General features: G+C 40.4%; 1 protein-coding gene, 1 non-coding gene and 1 pseudogene across 3 annotated transcripts in view; all 3 read left to right on the forward strand.

Moving 5' to 3' along the window:
- SPAST (spastin) overlaps window positions 1-24,263 on the forward strand; it is a 93,824-nt gene that overhangs the window by 52,567 nt on the left and 16,994 nt on the right. For both annotated transcript variants that reach the window (XM_075535337.1, XM_075535338.1), the window contains exons 8-14: window positions 2,348-2,422; window positions 3,277-3,348; window positions 12,779-12,854; window positions 13,638-13,729; window positions 13,899-13,978; window positions 16,589-16,631; window positions 21,190-21,269. In XM_075535337.1, coding sequence (XP_075391452.1) covers window positions 2,348-2,422; window positions 3,277-3,348; window positions 12,779-12,854; window positions 13,638-13,729; window positions 13,899-13,978; window positions 16,589-16,631; window positions 21,190-21,269 — 518 coding nt within the window. The remainder of the gene's footprint in view (window positions 1-2,347; window positions 2,423-3,276; window positions 3,349-12,778; window positions 12,855-13,637; window positions 13,730-13,898; window positions 13,979-16,588; window positions 16,632-21,189; window positions 21,270-24,263) is intronic.
- LOC142431184 (small nucleolar RNA SNORA70) lies at window positions 1,508-1,641 on the forward strand. Its single transcript, XR_012780731.1, has one exon. It is a non-coding gene; the product is annotated as a small nucleolar RNA SNORA70 (small nucleolar RNA).
- Window positions 6,131-6,213, forward strand: LOC142431116 (U4 spliceosomal RNA; annotated as a pseudogene).

Below are 24,263 nucleotides of genomic sequence, written 5' to 3' on the forward strand. Positions count from 1 at the left end.
TCGTTTGCTGGCCCTTAGGAGCATTTTCCAGTCTAGTCTGTTGGGACACCACGCCCTGGCCCCAAAGTCCACTTTCAGCATTCCCTGGGGACCTTGCCACTCCATTCCCTTGCTGTCCCACTGCACTCCCCCAGTGATTTGCCTCGGTGTGGTGGGATCAGGTCAGGTGCAATTCCCACACTGTGTCTCCGGTGCTGTCCCCTGTATCGCCCTTAGTCACTGAGGGGCATCATGTCTCATAGTAGGGCCAGCCATGTTGTTCTCTCTGTGGACTGGCTGCTCTACTCAGGAACATCATCATCACGGCCTGGTGGGCCAGGCTGTGCTCCGCTCTCTCCTCCTGCCCCTTCATCTTCTCCCGTGTGCTCTGATCAGATATGTTCATCTCCCGCATGAACCGTGATGGATTTAACTATTGGTATTCTAGAAATTGAGTGATAGACTGGGACTTAGTTACTATGGGTTGAGTCATATGAAACAACTATGTTTTTCTCTCGGTTACCTATTAAAACTACTGTTTTTTTTCTGTTTAAACAATATCTTTCAAAAGCTCAAAGATCACCAGATTTATTATAAGATCATAGGTGATAACTCTTGCTGCATCCATTTAATATTATACATTCTAAATATTTCTACATCTCTGGGTTTTTTAAACATTGAAGATATTTATTAGCAGAAAATGATTGACCACCTAGTATAGTATTACTGTGAATCAGACAAGGTTAATCTTCTAAAGATTATGAAACTAGACCCAGAATAGTAATCATTCTTAAGAAAAGCTATCACAGGAAGTTCCAGAAGCAATGAATAAACAAATAAAGCAACAAAAAAATACATATTGGCTAGAATTTCCATGACGTATACCTCTTTTAAATTTATCTCTGTGACCAGGCACTTGGATGATCACTGCTCTGAATGGCAACCCCTTTGTAACAGAAACATCCAAGCATCCTTCAAGTCGAAAAACCAAGACAGCCATTTTTAAAGGACAAAAATATTTTAACAGCCTTTTTGGGTGTTCATCCTAAAAATACAGAAATGTTTCCTTAATCCTTCTTATTTAATGCTTCCCCAAGACGCCTCCTATGCCTGGATTGTATCTCTGAATCTGGATACTGCAGTCTAATTTCTCTAGGCCATAGAAACTGCCTCCTTTGTGGTGGAGGAGTACTTGCTTGGCTGATTTTGGTGGAAAGAAGCATGGGTTGAGTTGTTCCTCATATCAATTTTCAGTCAGTCCCTCTCGTTGGCATCCCTGCCTCCAGGTCCTGAGTCTTTCCCAGGCGGTTTGGCTCACATTAGCTTGCTTTTGTTTTCAGATGTCTTTCACAAGCAGCCACTTGGTTTATGCATTGCCACCTCTGCTAAATAATGTATGCCCCTTTATCAACTAGTCATCTTTCAAGGATTTATTGTATCTTTTATCTCATCTTATTATTTATGATTTGAATATATTTTTTACTTATTTACTATTATTTTGCTGTAACTTCTAAAAGAAATAGAGAATCTGCAGCCAATTAAGCCGACCGTCCTCCTCCTAGTGGGGGCCGGTGTGCAATGGCTGCAAACAGCAAGCCCCCTCGGTAGTGTATGCAGCCTATTGGTACGTATAGGCTGCCCTAAGGGACCTTGGAGACAACCTTTTGCTGCTTTTCGATGCCTCTGACCTGACTAATTTCTGCTCTCCCTAAACTAGGCTTCAAACTGGGATGTGAGGTGCTTTAGGGAAACCTCAAGGCACTGTGGCTAGAGTCCACATTGGCCAGGTTATCGTGTCCATCCGCACCAAGCTTCAAAACAAGGAGCATGTGATTGAGGCCTTATGCAGGGCCAAATTCAAGTTCCCTGGGCGCCAGAAGGTCCACATCTCTAAGAAGTGGGGCTTCACCAAGTTTAATGCTGATGAGTTTGAGGATATGGTGGCTGAGAAGCACCTCATCCCAGATGGCTGTGGAGTCAAATACATCCCTAACCATGGCCCCTTGGACAAGTGGCGGGCCCTGCATTCATGAAGGCCTTGGTAGACCTGTGCTACCTCTCATACCCACCAAATAAAAATTGAACTTCCTGATAAAAAAAAGAGGAAAATACTTGTGCTCGATCTGTTTTATTAATCAGTCGGCTTTCACTTGGAGCACTGATAATTTGGTTTTATTTCCTTTTGTTTTCTTCTTATTTTACAATTAGATTAGTATTTTGATTCTGTGTTTTCTTTAAAGCCCTGGGCAGCTCTTTTTTGAAAAATGGTTTCTTCTCCTTAAAGTGTTTTTTAGATGATAATACTCAAAATATATGGGAACCAATATCTCCAGAGCTATAGTTGTGAATATAAGTGTGTATTTTTAAGTTGTTCACAGGTCTTAGAGCTCCTGCCAGAGGATTGTTACTCTTTGGTCCCCCTGGAAATGGAAAAACAATGCTGGTAAGAATTCTTTACAAGTTTGAGTATTCTTTTGAGACTGTTAGAGTAATAGTGTATCAGGAAAATAATATAAACCTCTCTAAATTCACTATTTATGACCTGCTTCTTAAAAAAATCAGGCTTTTAAGTTTTAAACTAGTTTTTATTAAGATAAACTTGCTAGAAAACCATTTTATTCAGTAGTATATATGGTGTTGGTTAAATTTAGCTATGTAATTTAAAATGTTGTTCTAAGTAAAATAATGACATTTTTTACATCTTCCGAAACCCACGGGGCCGTTCCAGCCTGTCGGTTTAGAGTCACTGTGCGTCAGGGTCGACTTGGTAGCAGTGAGTTTTTAACTTTAGAGAGTTGTGGTTTATAACTACTACAGTGAGCCGGTGGTTCTGAACATCTTTCTACTCTCTTGATTTCTGATTATCTTAACAGCCTTATTTAAACAATCAACCGTAACATTTTTTTAAGTGTCCTATTGTCAAAAGTTTTCTACAGGGTCCTATGCCGCTCTCTCTCTTGCATAGCTCATCTAAAAGAAAACGTAAGTCAGGGAAAGTTATGTTCCCTGAAAGGTTAAAAGGCTGTTTACCTTTCTGTAACTGAGAAAAGAAGAGTCCCGGTGTTTTTAACCTCTTACTGCCCCCTTTCTCTAAGAAAACAATTGCATGAAAAAAGCACAACTATTTCTAGAACCTTTCCTCTGTGCTAGGAAGAAAACATGCTGATTGCCATATGGGAATTAATGTTATCTCTTACATTTTCAGAGTATCTTCTTTAGTACTTACTTAGGTCAAATGTGGTTATCTTTAAAACAAGTTACTGAACTAATGAAATGTTTACTCTTGTGATTTTCAAGGCTAAAGCCGTAGCTGCAGAGTCCAATGCAACTTTCTTTAATATAAGTGCTGCAAGTTTAACATCAAAATATGTGAGTATGCTCTGTCAGTGTGGCCATAACTTACGCTCTCAGTGGTATTGTTAAGTGCTAATATTTTTCGAGGAAAATCTGTGAATTTGCACGTATTCATTAGATAGGATGAATTTGCACGTATTCATTAGATAGGATTAGCAGTATTCCAGGTAGCAAATGGTGTGCATTTTCATTGGTGGTGGTGGTGGTGGTTAGGTGCTGTTGAATTGTTTCTGGCTCGTGGCAACCCTGTCTACAGCAGAGCAAACCACTGCAAGCTCATCCACCATCCTCACAACTGTTCAGTGTGAGCCCATTGTTGTAGCCGCTGTGTCAATGCATTTCAGTGAGGGCCGTCCTCCTTTTCACTGACCCCTCTGCTTTACCAAACATAGTGTTTCTCTCCAGGAGCTGCTCTTTCCTGGTAAAATGTCGAGTATCTTTGTTAGGCTCTTCTAGAATTTGGCTTGCATTGTCAAACATCTTCACATTTCTTTTAAGCTTTATGAAGAAAGTGGCTTTTATCTCAGATAACCACCAAATATAGTTACTGGAAAATAATTTTTAAATCATTTTATTGGGGGCTCTTACAACTCTTGTTACAATCCATACACCAATTGTATCTGACATATTCGTACATATATTCCATCGTTCTTTTCTAGACAGTTACTTCCCATTGAACTCTTGGGATCAGCTCCTCTTTTTTTCCCTCTTCGCCCCCCCCCCACCTGCCCCAGCCCTTTGGCCCCTTGCTAAATTGTAGATTGTTAATTATTTTCAGTTCTTGCACCGACCACTGTCTCCTTTCCCCTCTGGTTTCTGTTGTTCTTCCCCCTGGATGGGGGTGTGTGGCTGTGTGTCATTCATTGATATCGGTGCTCCCCTCCCTCCCTCCTTCTCCCTACCCTTTTGGTGTCTTTATTCCCATTTCCTGCTCCTAGGTACCATGTGTTGTGAGTTTTACCTCTTTTCTATACCTACATATATGTTTCCATCTAGTCTAGATTGGGAAGCGGTACTGGGGTCATGATAATGGAGGGGTGAGGAGGCATCAAGGGATCAGAGGTATATCATATGATCCATCGGTGCTCTACTGCACCCTGATTGACCCATCCCCTCCCTGCAGCCCTTCTGTGGGGGGATGTTCCATTGTCCATAGATGGGTTTTGGGTCTTTGCTCCAACCCGCCTCCATTCTCACCAGTGCATTTTTGTTTGTTGTGAATCTTCTGATGCCCCTTGCCCGGTCTCCATGATACTTCATGATCGCACCGGCTGGTGTGCTTATTCCATGTGGGCTTGTTTCTTCATAGTCGGATGACCGCTTGCTTAAATTCAAGCCTTTAAGACCCCAGACACTATCTCTTTCAATAGCCGACACCATCCTCTGTCTTCACCACATCTGCTTATGTACCCATTTAGTCTTCAGTGATCGTGTAGGGGGCGGTCGGAGGGAGGTGAGCATCACAGAATGCCAATGTGTTAGAACAAAGTGTTCTTGTATTGAGGGAAGGTATGAGCCCAGGCCCAAGGCCCATCTGCAGCCTCAGTGTATTGCCTTATACATAGGTCAATATCACTGTTGTTATGGATTAATGTACTTACATAAGTGCACGCCTCAATTAATCTCCATATCTATGCCTTTGCTTCCTAGAGCTTGCCTGTTTCCTTTTGCCTCCTCCTGCCCCGCCATCACTTTCCCTCTTCTTCTACCTCTTAGTACTTCCTTTCCACTAGCTTGGTGTTGCTCTAATAGTCACAGGATCTCTACCATCTGCTAGATGCTGGTTCCACTTCTCTAGTTGTTCCCCTTCTCCCCCCTCCTTCTTCCTTCTCTACCTTCTGGGGCCATTGGCCCCATTGCATACTGGAAAAGAATTAATAGTGAACTGAAACTCAGTCTTTCTGGCTAACTGAATTAAAATATTACATAAGAATGTTTCCTTATTTTTATAGTAGAGTTTAGTTTTCTTTTTCAATCCGCTTTCTAGTGACCCTAGAGTGTTAATTCAAAGATAGGTTCAGTCCGGTTGTGGAAAGGGCAGCCCTATCTATAGGGCTTACAGAGGATAATTTGTGCAGGGGGTGGGGGAGTGTAATTTGGCTGATATGTAGAACTAGGGGGCAAAACATACGTGCTGCAAAGCGGTGATGTTGACAGTTTCTGCAGGCACTGTACTGTCTTTTTTCCCTTAGTTGCTCAGTGATATTCTGCCTGCATCTCTCTTATCAAAAACTTATTTAAACTGAAATACAAATATCTGAAAAGAGAGAAGTTGGAAGTGCTGACATTTGGTGCACTGAAATGAAGGGGTGGTTGGTTACCAGAAGTTGGTGAGCTGAAGGCCTCCGTGAAAGTCTCAAAGAGGAGGTTTTGGGTTGTAAGTTTACTGTGGCCTCTTCCTTTGCAGAGACAGGCACTTGATTTTAAAAAGTTTTATTGGGATATTAGTCATCTACCATACAATTCAGTAGTTGGATCAAGAAGGGTTGTATACCGTCTCTACTCAAATATAAGCTGAAGCCTCTAATTTAAAATTCTTAAAGGCTAGACTGTCTTGTCTAATTGTAAAATCAGGGGCCTCGGCTTATATTCGAGTATATGTGGTAAGCATCACCACAAACAGTTTTAGAACATTTTATTCTTTCTTGTGCTTTTTGCTATTAGCTCCCCTTTTCCCCATTTCCTCTCAGTGTTCCTTGCCAGACCCTCAATTAACCATGTACAGTAAATATGTACTGCCTCTGTAGATTTTATATACAGATTTCATATACAGAAAGACACGTAGAAGCAAAGAAACAGCTTTGCGCAGTGGCAACATCATAGCCAATGAGGTTTACCTGAGGCGCGAATATTGCTAATTGAAAAAAAAAAGAAACAAAAACTAACAATAACAAAATTGAAAAAAACTCAATAGAATAGAAAGCAGAAAGTATTAAAAACTAGAACAAATTTAAAATATATCAAAGGGGAGATGAAATGATTGTGAAATTTTAGCCTAACTACATGCATTATTAATGTGCTCCTTATGAGAGCAAGCTATTCACACCCTTGGTCTGTGGTCAGAGGGGATTTTCCAGAGGGTTAGTCCACTTGTTTCCCCTTCCTTTTTTTTTTTTTAATGGAAATGGGCCAAAAGGGAGAATAAATAAAGAATTCTGTTTTAACCTAACTATATCTAGTATAATCATCTTTACAGTGCTCTCTGTCTGATAACAAGACTATTTACATCCCTCAGATACGGAACCCCTCCAGAATTCACTGGAGGCTTAAACTGTGTCTGGACCCTGCAGATGGATTCTGGACTTCAACTGTGATCTCAATACTTCTACAAACTAGGTGTTCACAATTGACGCACATCCTCTCCTTCAGATTTGGACTCTTATTATTTACATTCCTTGGATTACACAGTCTGGTGTGCTTCTTCCCTGTAGACTTAGTTGACACTTCAGTTAGCTGGCAACTTGTGTGGAAAAAAGGCTTAAGCCCCTAGATGCTCTTTGTTCCTGATAGCTGGGCACTATGTAGTTATTTCACCACACTTTGCTCTAGCACCCATACCTTCAGTGATCTCTGCTTGAGCATGAGTAACAAGCAGGGCCATGTCATAAAAACTGTTCTTAAATTGCTACAATTAAGTGTAAGCCCCAAATCCATTCATTTATCTATACTTTTTTTAATGTGTCATGGTAACCTTATAAATGTCATTTTCCTTTATGCTAAATAATGTTCCCAATCATCTTCCTGGGGCATATGGTAATTCTATTGATAGTGTCATTAATTTAGGCAATAGTATAGAATTTAAAACACAGTTGAGAAAAAGCAGGTTATACATATAATAGGCACTAGATTTTATCCTCACACTACAAACGGATCTGTGCCTTGGAACAAACATAAAATCAGACTACTTTGATTTGCATAATCAGTGTATTCTGCCCTTAGGTGTACAGTGATAGGAGGAACCAACGGTTAATATTATTTTCTGAGAAATGGATTACAGAAACTCGACATAATTTTGCTGCAGTGTGAGTTTTCCTTGTAGTAAAATACCCTCCAATGTGTGCTAGAGCTAGCGCACCACTGCAGCCACTGTCCTTGACCCCTCCTCTGGACAGCTCTTCAGATGTGCTCTTTCCTCCCATAGGCCTTTGCACATGGACTTTCTCCTGCCAGAAACTTCTTACTAATATTAATAGATGTGTTATGGCTTTTCCTTATTTTCCAAACTATACTGTTTACTATTCTTCATAACACCATTTACCTCTCCTTTATATACTCATTAAAGCTGCCATTTAAATTTACTGATTTATGATAAAATAATAATTATTTATAAACTATCAAGGGTTTGGGGGAAGTGGGGAGCAGGGAGGGAGGAGAAAATGAGGAGCTGATGCCAGGGGCTCAGGTGGAGAGTGGGTGTTTTGAGATTGGTGATGGCAATATATGTACAAATGTGCTGGATGCAAATGATGTATGTACAGATTGTAAAAAGAGTTGTATGAGCCCCTAATAAAATGATTTTTAAAAGTTCACTGATTTACCTAATCTAAGGAGTCCCAGCGGTCTTGTGCGTTGGCTGCTAAGCCCAGGTTGGCACCCACAGGGCTGCAGGGGAAAGAGGAGGCTGTCTGCTGCTGTAAAGATGACCACCCAGGCAACCTCCTGGGCAGGTCTACTTTGTGGCACACCATTAGTGTGTGTGTGGGAATCTACCCCATGGCAGCGGGGTTTATTATCCCATATCACCATCACTCCCAGTGGAAGACAGTCTATGAGGGCAGCAATTATGCCTATTTTCCCCTCACCTCTTTATTCAGGTTATCTTGGCCAGCACTCAATGGTTCTTAGGTATTAAATAAATATTTGAATTATCATATAAGATGTAGGGTGTAGCTCTTATACTTCCATTTTATGAGGGAACTTAATACAGAGGATAAGCAATTTTCTTAGGATCCCATAACACCCCCAAACCAAAAACCAAGCTCATTGCTATTAACTTGATTCTGATTTCTAGTCACCTCTCAGGACAAAGGAGAATTGCCCATAGGTTTCCTAGATTGTAGTCTTCATGGGAGCAAATCACCAGTTTGTCTCTAACAGAATAACTAGTGGGTTCAAACTGCTGTCCTTTGTGTTAGCAGCTGAATGTTTAATCTCTGTGCTACCAAGGTCCCCTCACAAAGTTAATACACTCTCGTTATAACTGCCTAGGTCAAGAAATAGAATGTTTCCTGTACCTCTCCCATCCCTTCAGGCCCCACGAAACACTACTCGCCCCCAAATAACAACTAGACTACTATCATCATAAGTAAAACTAACCTACCTTTCAACTTTATACAACTATAATCACACAAGGTTTATTTTTAGTCTGATTTCTTTCTTTTTTAGTTATTATTTTTAATTTTTTTAGTCTGACTTCTTTCATCAAGATTATATTTGTGAGATTCCTTCAGATTGTTGCAATATAGTGGCATAATTTTCCACAAACAGATTTAGTTTTCATATATTAGAACTGTAGCCTGTTTATGATTCATTACTTCATCTAATACATCAGAAATAAATAGCATGTTGCCTAGTCCTTTGTAGTTTGCAAAGTGTGTTTCCACAGTACTCCAAAAAGTTCATAAAGTTACGCCCTCGGCACAGCACATCAGTACTCTTCTGGATTAAAAAAAAAAATCACTCAGTAGCTGGGGGAGGGAGAGGAAAGGTGAGGAGTTGATACCAAGGTTCAAGTAGAAAGCCAATGTTTTGAGAATGATGATGGCAACAAATGTACAAATGTGCTTGACACAGTGGATGTATGTATGGATTGTGCCCCAATAAGATGATTTTTTAAAATCACTTAATAGCAAAGTATTTTTGTTTCATTGTTTTTTGTAAATTTATTTTCCTTTTCCTTTAAAAAATTTTTAAGCCCTCCTGAATGGAGCTCTGGTGGCATAATGTGTAACATACTGGGTTGGTAACTGAAAGGTCAGCAGTTTGAACCCACCAGCCACTCCAAGGGAGAAAGATGAGGTTTTTCTGTCCCCCTAAAGAGTTACTGCCTTGGAAACCCACAGGGGCGGAGCTGCTCTGTTCTGCAGCATCACTGCGAATTGAAATATGCTCACTAGTTGTAAGTTTTTGAGTTATGGTTCTGAATAAATATATTTTTTTATGGTTCTGAATTTTGCCCTTGGATAAATGCTGCTCTTTTGATTTCATGGTCGATTCTAAGGTTGTGCATGCCTCACTAGTGTTATTGTTTGTTCCCCATTGAAAATAAAAAATTGTATTAAAATATTTTAACATAGTACTTAACATATTCTCAATACTGTAACTAAAATTAGCTATTAAATGATCATTGTTTTATGATCACATTCTCCTATGTGAGATTTTACCAATAAACTCATTATTAAAGAAGCCTTATTTACATTTTCATACGCACTGTATAGTATAATGGGAAGTGCTGTCTCAAAAGTTGGATGTGGATTCCAACCTAATTTTTCACTTGCTCAAGAAGGTAACGTGATTACTTTAGCACTGCCTTCATCTCTAATGAATGCTAATGAGATTTTTATAACTGTTATCCAAAGCATCATGACCCTTTAATAACATGATTGAGTGCAGCAGTTCTCAACCTGTGGGTCGTAACCCCTTTCGAGGTCAAATCACACCCTGTTCATTACAGTAGCAAAATTACAGTTATGAAGTAGCAATGAAAACATTTTACGATTGGGGGATCACTGCCACATGAGGAACTGTATTAAAAGGTCGTGGCATTAGCACCACTGATAGTGCATAGAATAGGCATATATTTTTGTTGTTTTTTAATCATTTTCTTGGGGGCTTGTACAACTGTTAACACAATCCATCCATCCATTGTGTCAAGCACATTTCTACATTTGTTGCCGTCATTCTCAAAACATTAGCTTTCTACTTGAGCTCCTCATTTTCCCCCTTCCTTCCTACCCCCGCATGAACCCTTGATAATTTATAAATTATTACTATTTTGTCATGTCTTACACTGTCCAATATCTCCTTTCACCTACTTTTTTGTTATCTGTCTCCCAAGGAAGAGGTTATATATAGATCCTTGTAATTGGTTTCTTCTTTCCACCCCACCTTCCCTCCACCCTCCCGTTATCGCCATTCTCACCACTGGTCCTGAGGGGGTTCATCTGCCCTGGATTCCCTGTATTTCCAGTTCCTATCTGTACCAGCACACATCCTCTGGTATAGCTGGATTTGTAAGGTAGAATTGGGATCATGATAGTGGGGGATTGAGGGAGAAGCATTAAAGAACTAGAGGAAAGTCATGTTGCATCTGCACAGACTGTCTAATCTCCTTCCCACAACCCTTCTGTAAGGGAGTGTCCAGTTGCCTACAGATGGGCTTTGGGTCTCCACTCTGCACCTCACCTCATTCACAATGATAGGATTTTCTGTGCTTTGATGCCTGATGCCTGATCCCATCATCACCTCATGATCACACAGGCTGGTATGCTCTTCCATGTGGGCCTTGTTGCTTCTCAGCTAGATGGCTGTTTGTTTGTCTTCAAGCCTTTTAAGGCCCCAGATGCTTTATCTTTTGATAGCCGGGCGCCATCAGCTTTCTTCACCATTTTTGCTTATGTACCTGCTTTGTCTTCAGCAATCATGTGGAGAAGGTGAGCATCATGAAATGCCAGTTTAATAGGACAAAGTGTTCTTGCATTGAGGGAGTACTTGAGTGGGGGCCCAATGTCCATCTGCTACCTTAATACTAAACCTATAAATATATGCACATAGATCTATTTCCCCATCATCATTTGTAAATAATTTATATATGTACATGTCTGTATTTAGACCTCTATAAATGCCCTTTTTTCCCCTCTATTTCCTCTTACTTTCCTCTTGTCCCACTATCATGCTCAACTTTCATTTGGGTTTCAGTAATTCCTCTTGGTTACATTGCTCTTGATCAAGCCCTACCAGGCCTCTTACACCCTCCTCAACACTGAATTTGGATCACTTGTTGTTTCCTTGGCCCTGGGTTAACACCACTTCCTTTCCCCCACCTCCCCTTCTCTTATGTCTCACCCCTCCCCAGAACCCTTGGTCCTGTTGTTTTCTTCTCCAGATTGTTTATCCAGGCTATCTTGTTAGAATAACCTGCAGAGATAATAATATGCATGAAAACAAGACAGAGGGAAACAAAGCAAAACAACAACAAAAAGAAAAGCCTATAAGTAGTTCCAGGTCTGTTTGTTGACCTTTAGGAGTGTTTTCTGCTCCAGTTTGGTGGGGTGCCACACTCTGGCCCCAAAGTCTATTTTAGGTACTTCCTCGGGACTTCCTTGCTCTGCTCCCCTTGTTCTGTTGCACACACTAACGTTTTGCCTTGATGTGGTGGGGTCAGATCGGTTGCATTTCCTACACTGTGTCTCCAGTGTTGTACCCTGTAGGGTTGTGGATCAGTGAGGGACATCATGTCTCATAGTGGGGCCAGCCATATGATCCTCTCTGTGCAGGGATATTGGCCTCAAGGCTTGGTGAGCCAGGATGTGCTCCACTCTCTCTTCATCCCCTTTCATTTGCTCCCATGTGCTCTGATCAGACATGTCCCTCTCCCTGAGCTGTAGCTTCAGTGCTGTCCTCTGAAGTAAACTCTTCTGGGGGGAGGGGTGGCTGTCCACATAGATGGGATTTGGGCCAGCCCCGCAGGACAGGCATATTATGGTGTTTGTAGAACCCAGGGATGCTTTGAGAAGTGTGCATAGATCTCCTGAACTACCTCAGAAGATTTTCATATTACTAACACTGGAATTGTGAGGATGGGTGTTCTAGGTGTTCTTAACAGGGCAAGTTTTGCTTAGGCACAAACTTTACAACTGAATTGTTTCCACAAATATACTGTGCAATCTAAGACTGAAGAAATATGTGGGCCTCTCTTCCTTTCTTCTAGTCGTTCCTCATCTCACTAGTTGTGCTCCAATGTATTCGATTCTGAACCCTTTTGACTGCAGTGCAAAACAAACATACATTTCATTGTTAAAGTACCTACCTAGCTGTATTAAAGTATTAGCATAGAATCTGTTCACTAACATCACAAAGCTGTGGTTCTCAACCTGTGGGTCCCGACCCCTTTGTGGGATGGAATGATCCTTTCATAGGGGTTGTCCAATTCATAACAGTAGCAAAATGACAGTTAATAAGTAGCAATGAAAATAATGTTAAGGTTGCCCGTTCCCACAGCATCAGGAACTGTATTAAAGCATTGAGGCATTAGGACCGTTGAGAAACACTGTCATAAAGTATCCACTGAGTTGGAAAAAAACATTTCTTTTCTCCAAAATGCCCAAACTGTCAGTTGCTGAATAAAGGGACATTCTGATCCTAGGTTCTTGACTGGCAACCTATGAAATGAAAAAGCTGAATAAGGTTTATTTGCCTAGTGATGCTGCCTGATGCTCTGTTTCAGGTGGGAGAAGGAGAGAAACTGGTGCGAGCTCTTTTTGCTGTGGCTCGAGAACTTCAACCTTCTATCATTTTTATAGGTGAGAGCCTGCTTTCCCGAAGCTGAGTATTCATGAAATTCTCCTTTCTCAGTGTGGGAGGTGGTGCAGTGGCTGCGCACCGTACTGCTCGGTGCAGTGGCTGCGCACCGTACTGCTCGGCCAGCAGTTCAGAGCCGCTCCGCAGGAGGAAAATGGGGCTTTCCACTGCCACAAAGACTTCGACGTGACATTCACACTTGGCCTCTCTTATAGAGGTGCTATGAATTGCCATCAACTTGATGGTAGTGAATTTGGTAGTGTTTTGGGGTTTTTTGAGTTTATGATAGGAAAGATGATTCAGAAGGAAAGTTTAAAAGATCATGGTTAAATACCGTCTAATAATAGAGTGATAAATACTATCTAACTTAGAGTGATAAAGATTAAAATCACTCAATTTGACTTTAAGTAAAAATCTTACCCTATTTCTTTTTTTAAACAGCTTTATTAGTACTTTTCCCATATTAAACAACTCAATCAGTCATATCAAGAAAAGTTTTACCCTTGTCATATTTAATTCTAGAGCAGTTCCTCCTTTGTCATTATTATTCATATAACTTTTTTCTAATTGTGGCAAAAATCTACACAAACGAACATTCTCCAATTCCACACCTTATGCTTTGATAATGCAGTGTCGTTGATAATAGTCCTGGTGCCATGCAGCACTGTTAGTTTCCTATCTGAATTACTCCGCCATTGGCATGAATGCAGTGCCTCGTACGCAGCAGCTCTTTCCCTGCGCCCGTAACCATTGGTCAGGTTTGGCTTCCCTCCTCTTCCTTCTAGATGAAGTTGATAGCCTTTTGTGTGAGAGGAGAGAAGGAGAACATGATGCCAGCAGACGTCTAAAAACTGAATTTCTCATAGAATTCGATGGGGTATGTAGTTTTTTTTATGTAATTGCATTTTTCTATCGATGAAGAAAGCATATTTTTATATGTGTATATATAAATATGTACATATATATGTATATTTATATCCCTACTACATGACCCAAATTAGTTTTCGAAAGTGTTAACTGCATGTGTTGGCATTTGTCCCTCAAAGGTGCAGTCTGCTGGAGATGACAGAGTGCTTGTAATGGGTGCAACGAACAGACCACAGGAGCTTGACGAGGCTGTTCTCAGGTAGGGCTCCGTCTTACCGAGGCCCTGGCTCTTACACCCATCTCTCTCGTTTCCATTGCCTTCATTCTCAATATTAAGAATAAAGTGCAACTTTTTGTATATATCCTCTAGTCTCTTACCATTCATACATGTTTTTGAGGAAAGGGCCAGGATATCAGGATAACTAGTCTTTACTGTTTGATTTTAAGCAAATTACTCAGTTGTTCTCATCTGGGTTCAGTTATCTTTAAACTAAGTCTCTTGAGAAGCTCCTAAAGGCAGGGTTAACGAGAACTGTTCTTTCTTGCCTGTTTGAACAAATAAGTTGACTTCATATTGTAAAGACAGCTTGACTCTATAAGATTATGGGCCCTGAGGAACTCACAGCAATGCACAGCTTTGCTTCTAGGATTGGGAATGAAAATGCAAAAGCCTGAAGCCAGCTTGTTTTTTTTTAAAAAAAACATTTATAGATCATTTAAAGTTTTTGTATTACAATAATTTGAATTTTCAACCAATGAATTCTAGTTGTTTGATGAATATGTTCAAATTGACTTGTATTTGTTTTTTTAAGGATATGCTGATCTATAGAGTGTTTGAAAGTGCCTTTACTTTGGAAACATTATTTTGAATACTCTTTAATGTGTTTCTAAGTCATCATTCTGGGTTTTTCCTTCACACAAATTATACAATGAGTTGAATTTTTTTGTCTTTATCTGTGATTTCCTTTCTAATCCTTTTAAAATCCTCTATCTCTTTATTTTGTGTTTTCCGTAGTTTGTCATCCCTAATTCATACTGGCGTGGTATGCAGTCTCTTTTCTGCTACTTTTGTTGTAGCCCTTGTTGTAGTTCCAGTTTTCATTTTTATTGCTTTTCTGACCTTCCGCTTTTGTATTTCAGTGAACTCATTTCACAGACAACTTTGTTTTCCCTCATTAATAAAATAAAAATACCTTATGGTCACAATTTTAATTTGATCAATTTGAATGTGCATGTTTTTTATTTTATTTATTTTATGCACCTCCTCACACCCCCCTATTTTGTGCAACAGGATAGCTTTAAATCACCCCTGTGTTTTTCCTTTTCTTACATACTATTTGCATTTGAATAAAGGGACCTTTGAAAAATCTTACTTTTGGAAGGAACAGAGAAGTAAGCTAGTGAGTAGATAGCTTGAGTTCATAGTGCCCCATGGCTGTCTCGGGCTAGCAGGCCATCTCTCGGACTCATAGTGAAGCCCTCTCCGACAGAAAAGGATACATGTGTGTCTTCTTCAGCTAAGAAAGATTGCTTACTACCACACTACTTGACATCTTGCCAGACTTTGCTAGATGCCTTCTTTCACTGATGATTGTTTTAAAATTGTCTTTGTTCATCCAAGCCTTCCTTTCGATTGATTCCCATGCTGTCAGCTAGGGTTCACCTGAGCTACAGAGCCCAGACTCCCAGGCTTGCTCTTTTATTCTTCACGGTGGGTATGCAGTTCCTTTTCCTTTGGGAAACTGATCACTGCCAGCCATACTTGTGATCTGCTGTGGCAGACCATTTGTGGATAATTTTTGGTAGCCCTTAAGGAGCTCTGGTGGCATTTTCGATGGCACTGTTGGGTAAGCGTGGAACTGCTAACCTCAAGGCCAACATTCAAATCCACCTGTCCCTCTGGAGGAGAAAGGTGAGAGTAAGGTAAACATTCACAGCCTCAGGAATCCTATACAGCTGTGTACCCCAAAGTGTGCAGTACCATCTCATGGTGGGGCTCAAAACGTAGATACTTAAAGTTTATCTTGAATTATGGGCACAAACGTTCCAAATGCAAGGTGGGGGAAGGGAGTGCTGAATTTTTTATGCCAAGGGGGCAGTAGGCCAAATAATTTTAGAAATCTGATCTATCTGGGGGTCAGTATGAGTCAAAGTCATGTCAGCAGCGGTGGTTTGTGTTTGTGGGTGTCGTGGAGCCCTGGTGGCCTGATGGGTTCCCACTGGCTGCTAAGCACGGGGTCAGCAGTTGGAACCCCTTACCTGCTCCACCGGGAGAGCATGAGGCTTCCTGCTGGCAGAGAGTCCTCACCCGCCCTGTGTGCTCGCTCGCTTGCTCGCTCGCTGTGAATCACAGTGGCCGTGGGGTAGTGCTTGACCAGGCTCAGTGAGTGTGGGGTGTTTTTTTAGTTAAATAGTTCTTCATAGACTTTCATTCCAGTTTGTAAATGTTATCTAGTTTGTTGCTGCTTAAGTTTACATTTCTTTTCTCCTTGTTCATTTTTGGTTATTTTCAGGTATAAAACAACAATACTCTTTATACCATGCAAGGGTTATTATTATTTGGAAACACATATAATGCAAATGATTAATTCTGATGATACTAAATTATGTATTTTTAACCAGCAGCTGCATTTGACCACAATTTAAAAAATAAAAAGCTCAGACATAGAGGAAAGCATACAAAAACATTAACTAGGTTTAAAGGAATACTTCCAAACATGTTTTAATATTGGTGACTGCTAAGTGCACTCTAGTGCATTTAACTGAAAGCCTTTTTTCCTTTCTCCTTAAAATCATCTGCTACTTGAGCTGAGTTAATTGCCTGTAAATTCAAAATACTCTTAATAATCTTGAATCTTTTTTTTAACAGGCGTTTCATTAAACGGGTATATGTATCTTTACCAAACGAGGAGGTATGTATCTTGGTTTGAATTTTTTTTTATTTAAAGGTATAAACAAGAAGTACTACCTTGACAATTAAATCTTAATCCTTACTCTAGCGACTTTAGAAAACAGTATGGTAATTTCTTAAAAAGATAAAAATAGACTTACTATAAAATCCAGTAATTTCACTCCTAAGAATCTACCCAAGAAAAAGAAATATATATGTCCACAAAAAGACATGGATAAGACTTTTTATTGCGGCATTATTAATAATAGCCCAAAGTGGAAATGACTTAAAGTGTTCATCACTTGTTCTAGTGAAATACTATTTGGTAATAAAACAGAGTGAGCTGTGTATACATGATATAATATAGAGATGCCTGAAAACATAATACTGGCAAAACAATAAGTGCCCAACAATGAATGAATACATAAACTGTACTATATACACACAGTGATATGCTAAGCAGTGTTAAAGATTGTGAACAATCTGTGGGAAAACCTTGTAACAGAGCTGAGCCTGTAGGACATTATATGGAATCAAATTGGACAATCACAAAAGGAAAAATATTGTATGAGACTGACCAAAAAACGTCAAGATACGGTTTATACATAGAAACATTGTTTGATCATTATCATGGATGAGAAGGGATAGGAGGAGAAATCACTGGAGAGTGGACAGACCAAGCTGGGTGAAAGGGAAGGCAATGTACAGTAAGGAAGATGAGCATACAGTGCCCAAGGCAAAAGAAGACTCGGGGTGAAAACTGTTACAGACACACTCCTGCAATAGCAGTAATAACAGTCATTTATTAGTTAATATATTGATAGAAAAATGAACAAAACCGTATTACATATGGGGCTTCATCTATGAATATGTATATATATATTTATATAATATATTTACACCATATATACTGGAATATAAGCTGACCTGAGTATATGCCGAGGTACCTAATTATTACCTGGGAAATCAGAAAAACTGACTGACTCGAGTATAAGCCTCGGGTGGGAAATGCAGGATGTGAATTAACACAGACCAGAGGGAAGAGATGGAGCGCAGTCACAGACACATCCTTACCAGTTCAGCTGCCGGTGTAAGTGAATCACTATGGGTGCTTCTGCGAATTGGAGCCGTCCTCGTCATGGGACGGCTCTGATTGGTTAGATGTGAGTAAACAAACATTCAAAGCCCTGCAGTGTCAGTGGGGCTTTGAATGAACAGCGGAGGAACGGCAATCACCGGCGAGATGTTACACCTCACTGGAGTACCACTGACCCATGTATCACACTTTTTGTGCTGAAAAACTCGGCTTATACATGAGTATATACGGCAGGTTTGACAAAGGATATTTCAACTTAAGTACTTGTGCATGCTGTGACTATATGTGTATCTGTAGGCACCCTTGGTGGTGCTGTCAGGGAAACATTAGGCTGCTAACTGCAAAGTAGATGCCACAGCGCATTAACAACTGAGGGGGGAAATGAAACATACCCCTTTTGTAAAGATTTACAGCCTCAGAAACCCTATGTAGAGTGGCTGTGGGTCAAAATTGACTAGCTGGAAGTGGGTTTTGTTTTGGTGGGGTGAAGGTCGTTAGCATACAGGGTACAAAAGTATGAAAATGCCTTAGCCATAACCAAGCACCTTGACAGACTGAGTCACTGGCCTTCGGGACTTAGACTATGGTCTCTGGACATCTAGGTCAATGTAACAGTTCACCAAGGCAGCATTCTACAGCCTTCTTTAGGGAATAGTGGCTGGGGTCTTAAAAGCTCGTGAGTGGCCATATAAGATTTAACTATTGATATCTCCCCATCTGGAGCAAAGAAGAGTGAAGAAAATCAAAGACTCAAAGAAGCAATTAGTTCAAAGGACTCATGGACAGCATAAACCACAACCTCCACTAGAATGAGCCCAGAAGAACCAGATGATGCCTAACCACAATTATCGACCGCTCAGATCAGGGTCACAGTGCTAGGATGTGGACATATTAGGAGAAAATTGTAGGATCAATTCAAAATAAAAAAAGACCTAACTTACTGGTCTATGGAGACTAGTGAACTTCCAACACTACGATCCTTAGACATCCTTCAAACCTGGAACTGTACCTGCCCCAGGGAATTATCTTTCAGTCAAACCGTGGATAGGCCTATAGAGTGAACAAGTTCAGAATAATCAGCCTTCTTAGACCAAAAGAGCAGCAGTATCATTGGCCAAAAACAAAGTTGAGAAGACAGAGAGTGGCAGAAAAGATGGACAAATGGAAATGGGAAACCCAGGAAGAAAGTTAAATTGAGGGGGGGGTTGCAACTAATGTTAAAAAGCAAATGTATTGTTGGGAATGTTGATGGCAACATACGTAAAGTGTGCCTGATACTGTTGGATGATGGGTTGTGACAAGATTTGTAAGAGCACCCCAATAAAATAATTAATTTTTAAAAAGTAAAGCCCCCAAATCCAAACCCACTGCCATGGATTCAGTTCTGACTCATAGAAACTCATAGGGCTCCATCAAGGCGGGGGGCGGGGCAAAAAAACACCCCATAAATGTCTATCTAGTCATTGACTGTGGAACTCGTGCAATACTAGCTTACACCCAAATTGCAGTAAAGTATCAAAACAGCAAAAACAAAACCATACCCAGTTAAAATCAGATATAAAAGATTACATATACAATTATATTTATATGAAATGTTCAGAAAGAATGAATTTATAGAGCTGTACAGTAGAGCATTGGTGTCCTAGGACTGGGGTTTGTCACAGTAATTGTAAATAGGAATTGGTAATGGGAATATTTTAAAACTAGATGGTGATGGTTATACCAGTCTATAAATGTACTAAAAATTGTTGAGTTACGTGTTTATAAACTGAATTTCCACAACATACTACTTCATACATCTATAAAATTAGTTTTTTAAAAGTGTCAATCTTGCCTTACGGGTATCCTTGATAACAGTAGCCACAAACTAGGTTGTGCCTTACTTATTTTCTTTTTAAATTCGCTCAGGAACTTTAAAATAACGGAATTTTTAAACCACATTTAGCAAAACAGAGGAGCTAAGGTTCCAAATTGTGTGTTGTGTTAAATTATATAGCTAGTGAGTTACAGTAGGATTTTGAACCTGGTTCCAAAGTTCACCGAGCTGTATCAACTCCAATAAGTAAGTTTAATGATTGTGCAAAATGAATATTTATGAATGCATACATGAGAGAGCTTAAAAATGTTTGTGAAAAATGGAACAACAAAAAAAGAAATTTTTCCACGAACTTTTCGAAGGCCCCTGTATATCATGCTCACATTTTCTGTACCTGTGCTTGCTAGTTTAATGTAAACATTAATCATTCTCATCACTAATAGTCTAGGAAGAAGGAAGAGAGCTTCCCTAGTGTTCGATTGTTCTTACCTGTTCTTGTAAAACCGTGCTAAAGTCGTTTTCTGTTTTAGTTGGCACTTCTGTTACTTAAAAAGACACACGAAACCTTTAGTGATAGTCCTTGGTGACAGTGAATTGAATTGGTCACTTTTTTAATCATTTTTTAGGGGTTCATACAACTCTTATCACAATCCATACATAACATCAATTGTGTCAAGCACATTTGTACATATGTTGCCATCATCTTTCTCAAAACACCTTTCTACTTGAGCCCTTGATATCAGCTCATTTTCCCCCTCCCCCCCATTCTCCCCTCCTTCCTGAACCCTTGATAAATTATTACTATTTTGTCATCTTACACCATCTGACATCTTCTCTCCCACTTCTCCGCTGCCCGTCCCCCAGGGAGGAGGTTATATGTATACCTTGTATCAGTTCCCCCTTTCTCCCTCACCTTCCCTCCACCCTCCTAATATGGCCACTCTCACCACTGGTCCTGAGGGGTTCCTCTGTCCTGGATTCCCTGTGTTTCCAGTTCCTATCTGTGCCAGTGAACATCCTCCGGTACAGCCAGATATGTAAAGTAGAATTGGGATCATGATAGTGGGGGGGGAGCATTCAAGAACTAGAAGAAAATTGTATATTTCATCATTGCTATATTGCACCCGGACTGGCTCATCTCCTCTCCGCAGCCCTCCGGCAAGGGGATTGTTCAATTTCCCACAGATGGAACCTGGGTCCCCACTCCGCATGACCCCTCATTCACAATGCTATGATTTTTTTCGTCTTTGATGCCTGATATCTGATCTCTTGATGCCTTGTGATCTCACAGGCTGGTGTGCTTCTTCCATGTAGGCTTTGTTGTTTCTCAGTTAGATGGCCCCTTGTTTATCTTCCAGCCTATAGGACCCCAGATTCTATATATTTTGACAGCTGCAACCGTCAGCTTTCTGCACTGAATTGGTCATTCTTATAAGAGCAAAATATTAAAAAATAAATAATTTTTTAAGACCAAAAAATTATGTCCTTTGAGTTCCCATAACACCCAGAACAATTATCATTATTCCCGGCATCTTCAGCTCTTAGTATTTTAAAATGCCCAGTCACTGTTACTTTGTAAAAAGCAAAGATGGCTTTTCCAAGTTTATTCTTGTGTGGGTATGTTATTAAGCTAGTTTATAGGACTGATTCTTTAATTTTTCTTTTCAGACAAGACTACTTTTGCTTAAAAATTTGTTATGCAAACAAGGAAGCCCATTGACCCAAAAAGAACTAGCACAACTTGCTAGGTGAGTAATTTGATTTGGTTTATGTTACTTTTTCTTTTTAGTATTCTTTTTCTGCTTTTTAAAAGTAAACTGAAGTATAAAGTGAGTTACTGATTAGAAAATTAGTCTCATCTTCTAATGCCTTTATTTCCTTTATTGCCTCTTATACATGGAGGGCTTCTAAAAGCTTTTGGGAAAATGAAATTGAAGATTTTTTTCATGAATTTTTTGAAGTCCCCTCCACAACGTATCCTGAATTAAATTGTGTCCTCCCACAGAAATATATATCAACTTGGCTAGGCCATGATTCTTATTTTCTTGTCAGTTTTATAATGATGGAGTATGGCAGTTATGTAAAAATCATCTCATGTTGTAAACTGATGTAATCAACCAATCAGTTATAAGGGTTAAAGTGGGATGCAATACTTAGATCACAGTCCTGATCCAATCAATGTGAGGAGTTGTTTCACTGGACTATGGCCAACCTCACCTTTTATCTTAAAAGAGATAAAAGGGGAGAAGAGAATCCTTAATACCAATAGGAAAGAAGACCTTCCTAGACCCAAGACACCAGATCTCCAAGGAATGTGGGCCCACTGACATTGAGAGGAGACTGGACCTTTCACGAGAGCCGTCAGAGATAATGTCTTCCCCTAGACCTGGTAACCCTGAATGAAGACTTCTCACATATTGAACTGTGAGAAACTAGGTTCTGTTTGGTAGCGCCATCCACTTGTGCTGCCTGTGTTCCAGAAGCACTACATAACTAAAGATTTAGCACCAAATGAGTGTTGCTCTACCAGATACCTGAAGTGCAGAAACAGTTTTGAAGTTGGAACAGTTTCTAGGTGCCTAATAATAAGAATTTTGATTGCCATGAACAAACTGTTGGAATTATGTCTGTGAAATTTTGACAAATTTACTAAGATCTCAGCAGGAAATGAGAGTTGTAACACCAGAGTTGCCATAGATATCAAGAAATAGCTCAGAAATGGAAACAGACCAGGAAACTGGTGCAGGTTGACATGGGCTCCAGCCCACAGAGAAAGAGAATGGAGTGCCTTTTATAAGGAGGCTCCTGGCCAAGGGTGCCTCTGGGCACTTGGTGATAGAACTAAAAAGATTTGACACTGTTGAATTCTTTATCTGGGCAGAGGCTGGGCCAGCCCCAAAGGCCCAGGGGTCAGAAAGGCCATGCTGCCTGCAAGGTCAGCATGGTGCTTAGTCCATGGTGTGGTTCACTAAGAAGGGTTGGGTGGAAACATTCATAGTGTCTACCCAGGAACATAAAATCAAGTCTATTGTCTCCCTCGGTCCTCTCCCATCATTGTTTAGCATCCCTTCCCAAGGCGAGGTTGCTCCTCCCCAATCTCCCACCATTTTCACCAACGGAAACATCAGTGTCTCCTCCAAAATAAAGATGCTTCCCTCACCCCTCACCTGGTCTTGACTTGATTTTTCCAGCAAGGTTCTCCTCCATTCCTGTGGAGGACCCATTGCTTTGTCCCAGCCTTGTCTCAGTGTTGCATAGAATCAAGTGGATGGTTCCCCCTTTCCCCTGCTCTTGAAGGAGTGACCCAGACAATATGAGGTCTCCTTCCGGTTATTCTTGTGAAGTGTGCATAAGGGAGGTGATGTACAGAGAACAGAGGATTCTTTTCAAATATAACTTACTTAGTTCTGCTGGGGTTTGGACTTGCTTGGTTCCCATTATCCCATTTCCCTCCCACTTCTCCCACTTGTGGTGTAGTATTATGTAACCATTCCATCAGTATACTTTACAAGCTGATAATTTACATCCTAGATTTTACAGTTTCACAGATAATGAATTTCACCCCAGGAAAGAATTTGGATTTGGACATACATAGTGAATGAGGGGGGGAGTGCAGAGTAGAGACCCAAAGCCCATTTGTGGGCAACTGGACATCCCCTTACAGAAGGGCCTCTGGGAGGAGATGAGCCAATCAGGGTGCAATGTAGCAACGATGAAACATACTACTTTCCTCTAGTTCCTAAGTGCTTTGTCCTCCCCACTATCATGATCCCAATTCTGCCTTACAAATCTGACCAGACCAGAGAATGTACACTGTTACAGATAGGAACGGCAAACACAGGGAATCCAGGGCGGATGATCCCTTCTGGAAGCGATACTGGGAGGGTAGAAGAAGGGTGGGTTAGAAAGGGGGAACCGATTACAAGGATCTACAAGTGACCTCCTCCCTGGGGGACAGACAACAGAAAAGTAGGTAAAGGGAGACGTCGGACAGGGCAAGATATGACAAAATAATAATTTATAAATTATCAAGGGTTCATGAGGGATGGGGGGAGCAGGGAGGGAGGGGGGAAAGTGAGGAGCTGATGCCAGGGCTTAAGTGGAGAGCAAATGTTTTGAGAATGATGAGGGCAATGAATGTGCAAATGTGCTTTATGCAATTGATTTATGTATGGATTGTGATAAGAGTTGTGCGAATCCCTAATAAAACGATTTAAAAAAAGAAGAAGAATTTGGATTTGGAGTCATTTTAAGATTTGGGGGATTTTGGTGGGATGAATGTGTTTTGTGTGTGGCAAGTACAGAGATTTGGAAGGACCAAAAGGTGGAATGTCATACTTTGAAGCCTGTCTCCCGCCCCCCAAATTATATGCCAGCTTGGACTTGCTAATGCGATGGCTTCCCTTTGACGTGATCTGATGAGTGAATCTACAGTGTTGCTGCTGTTATCAAGCTCATCGTTTGCAACTGCTGACACTTTTTTCCCAATTTCCAGGAATTGTCAGAGTATCTTGATTGCATATGTGATCGATTTCAGAATGTAGAATTTGATGAAAATCTTTGTCTTTTTTTTGTTGACATTTTAGTGGTTGGTCCATAAAAATTGAGAATTGTGGTTTTTTGACCACATATCACCAGTGCAACCATTGGCTTATAGTTATTTCCTTTCCAGATGATGATATGTGCGGTTTAATGGCGCCCCTGGCAGTCAGGGTCCTGCAAGGAATGGTTCTCAGGAAGAG

Source organism: Tenrec ecaudatus, chromosome 17 (genome assembly GCF_050624435.1).
Source record: "Tenrec ecaudatus isolate mTenEca1 chromosome 17, mTenEca1.hap1, whole genome shotgun sequence".
Taxonomy (NCBI): Eukaryota; Metazoa; Chordata; class Mammalia; order Afrosoricida; family Tenrecidae; genus Tenrec; species Tenrec ecaudatus.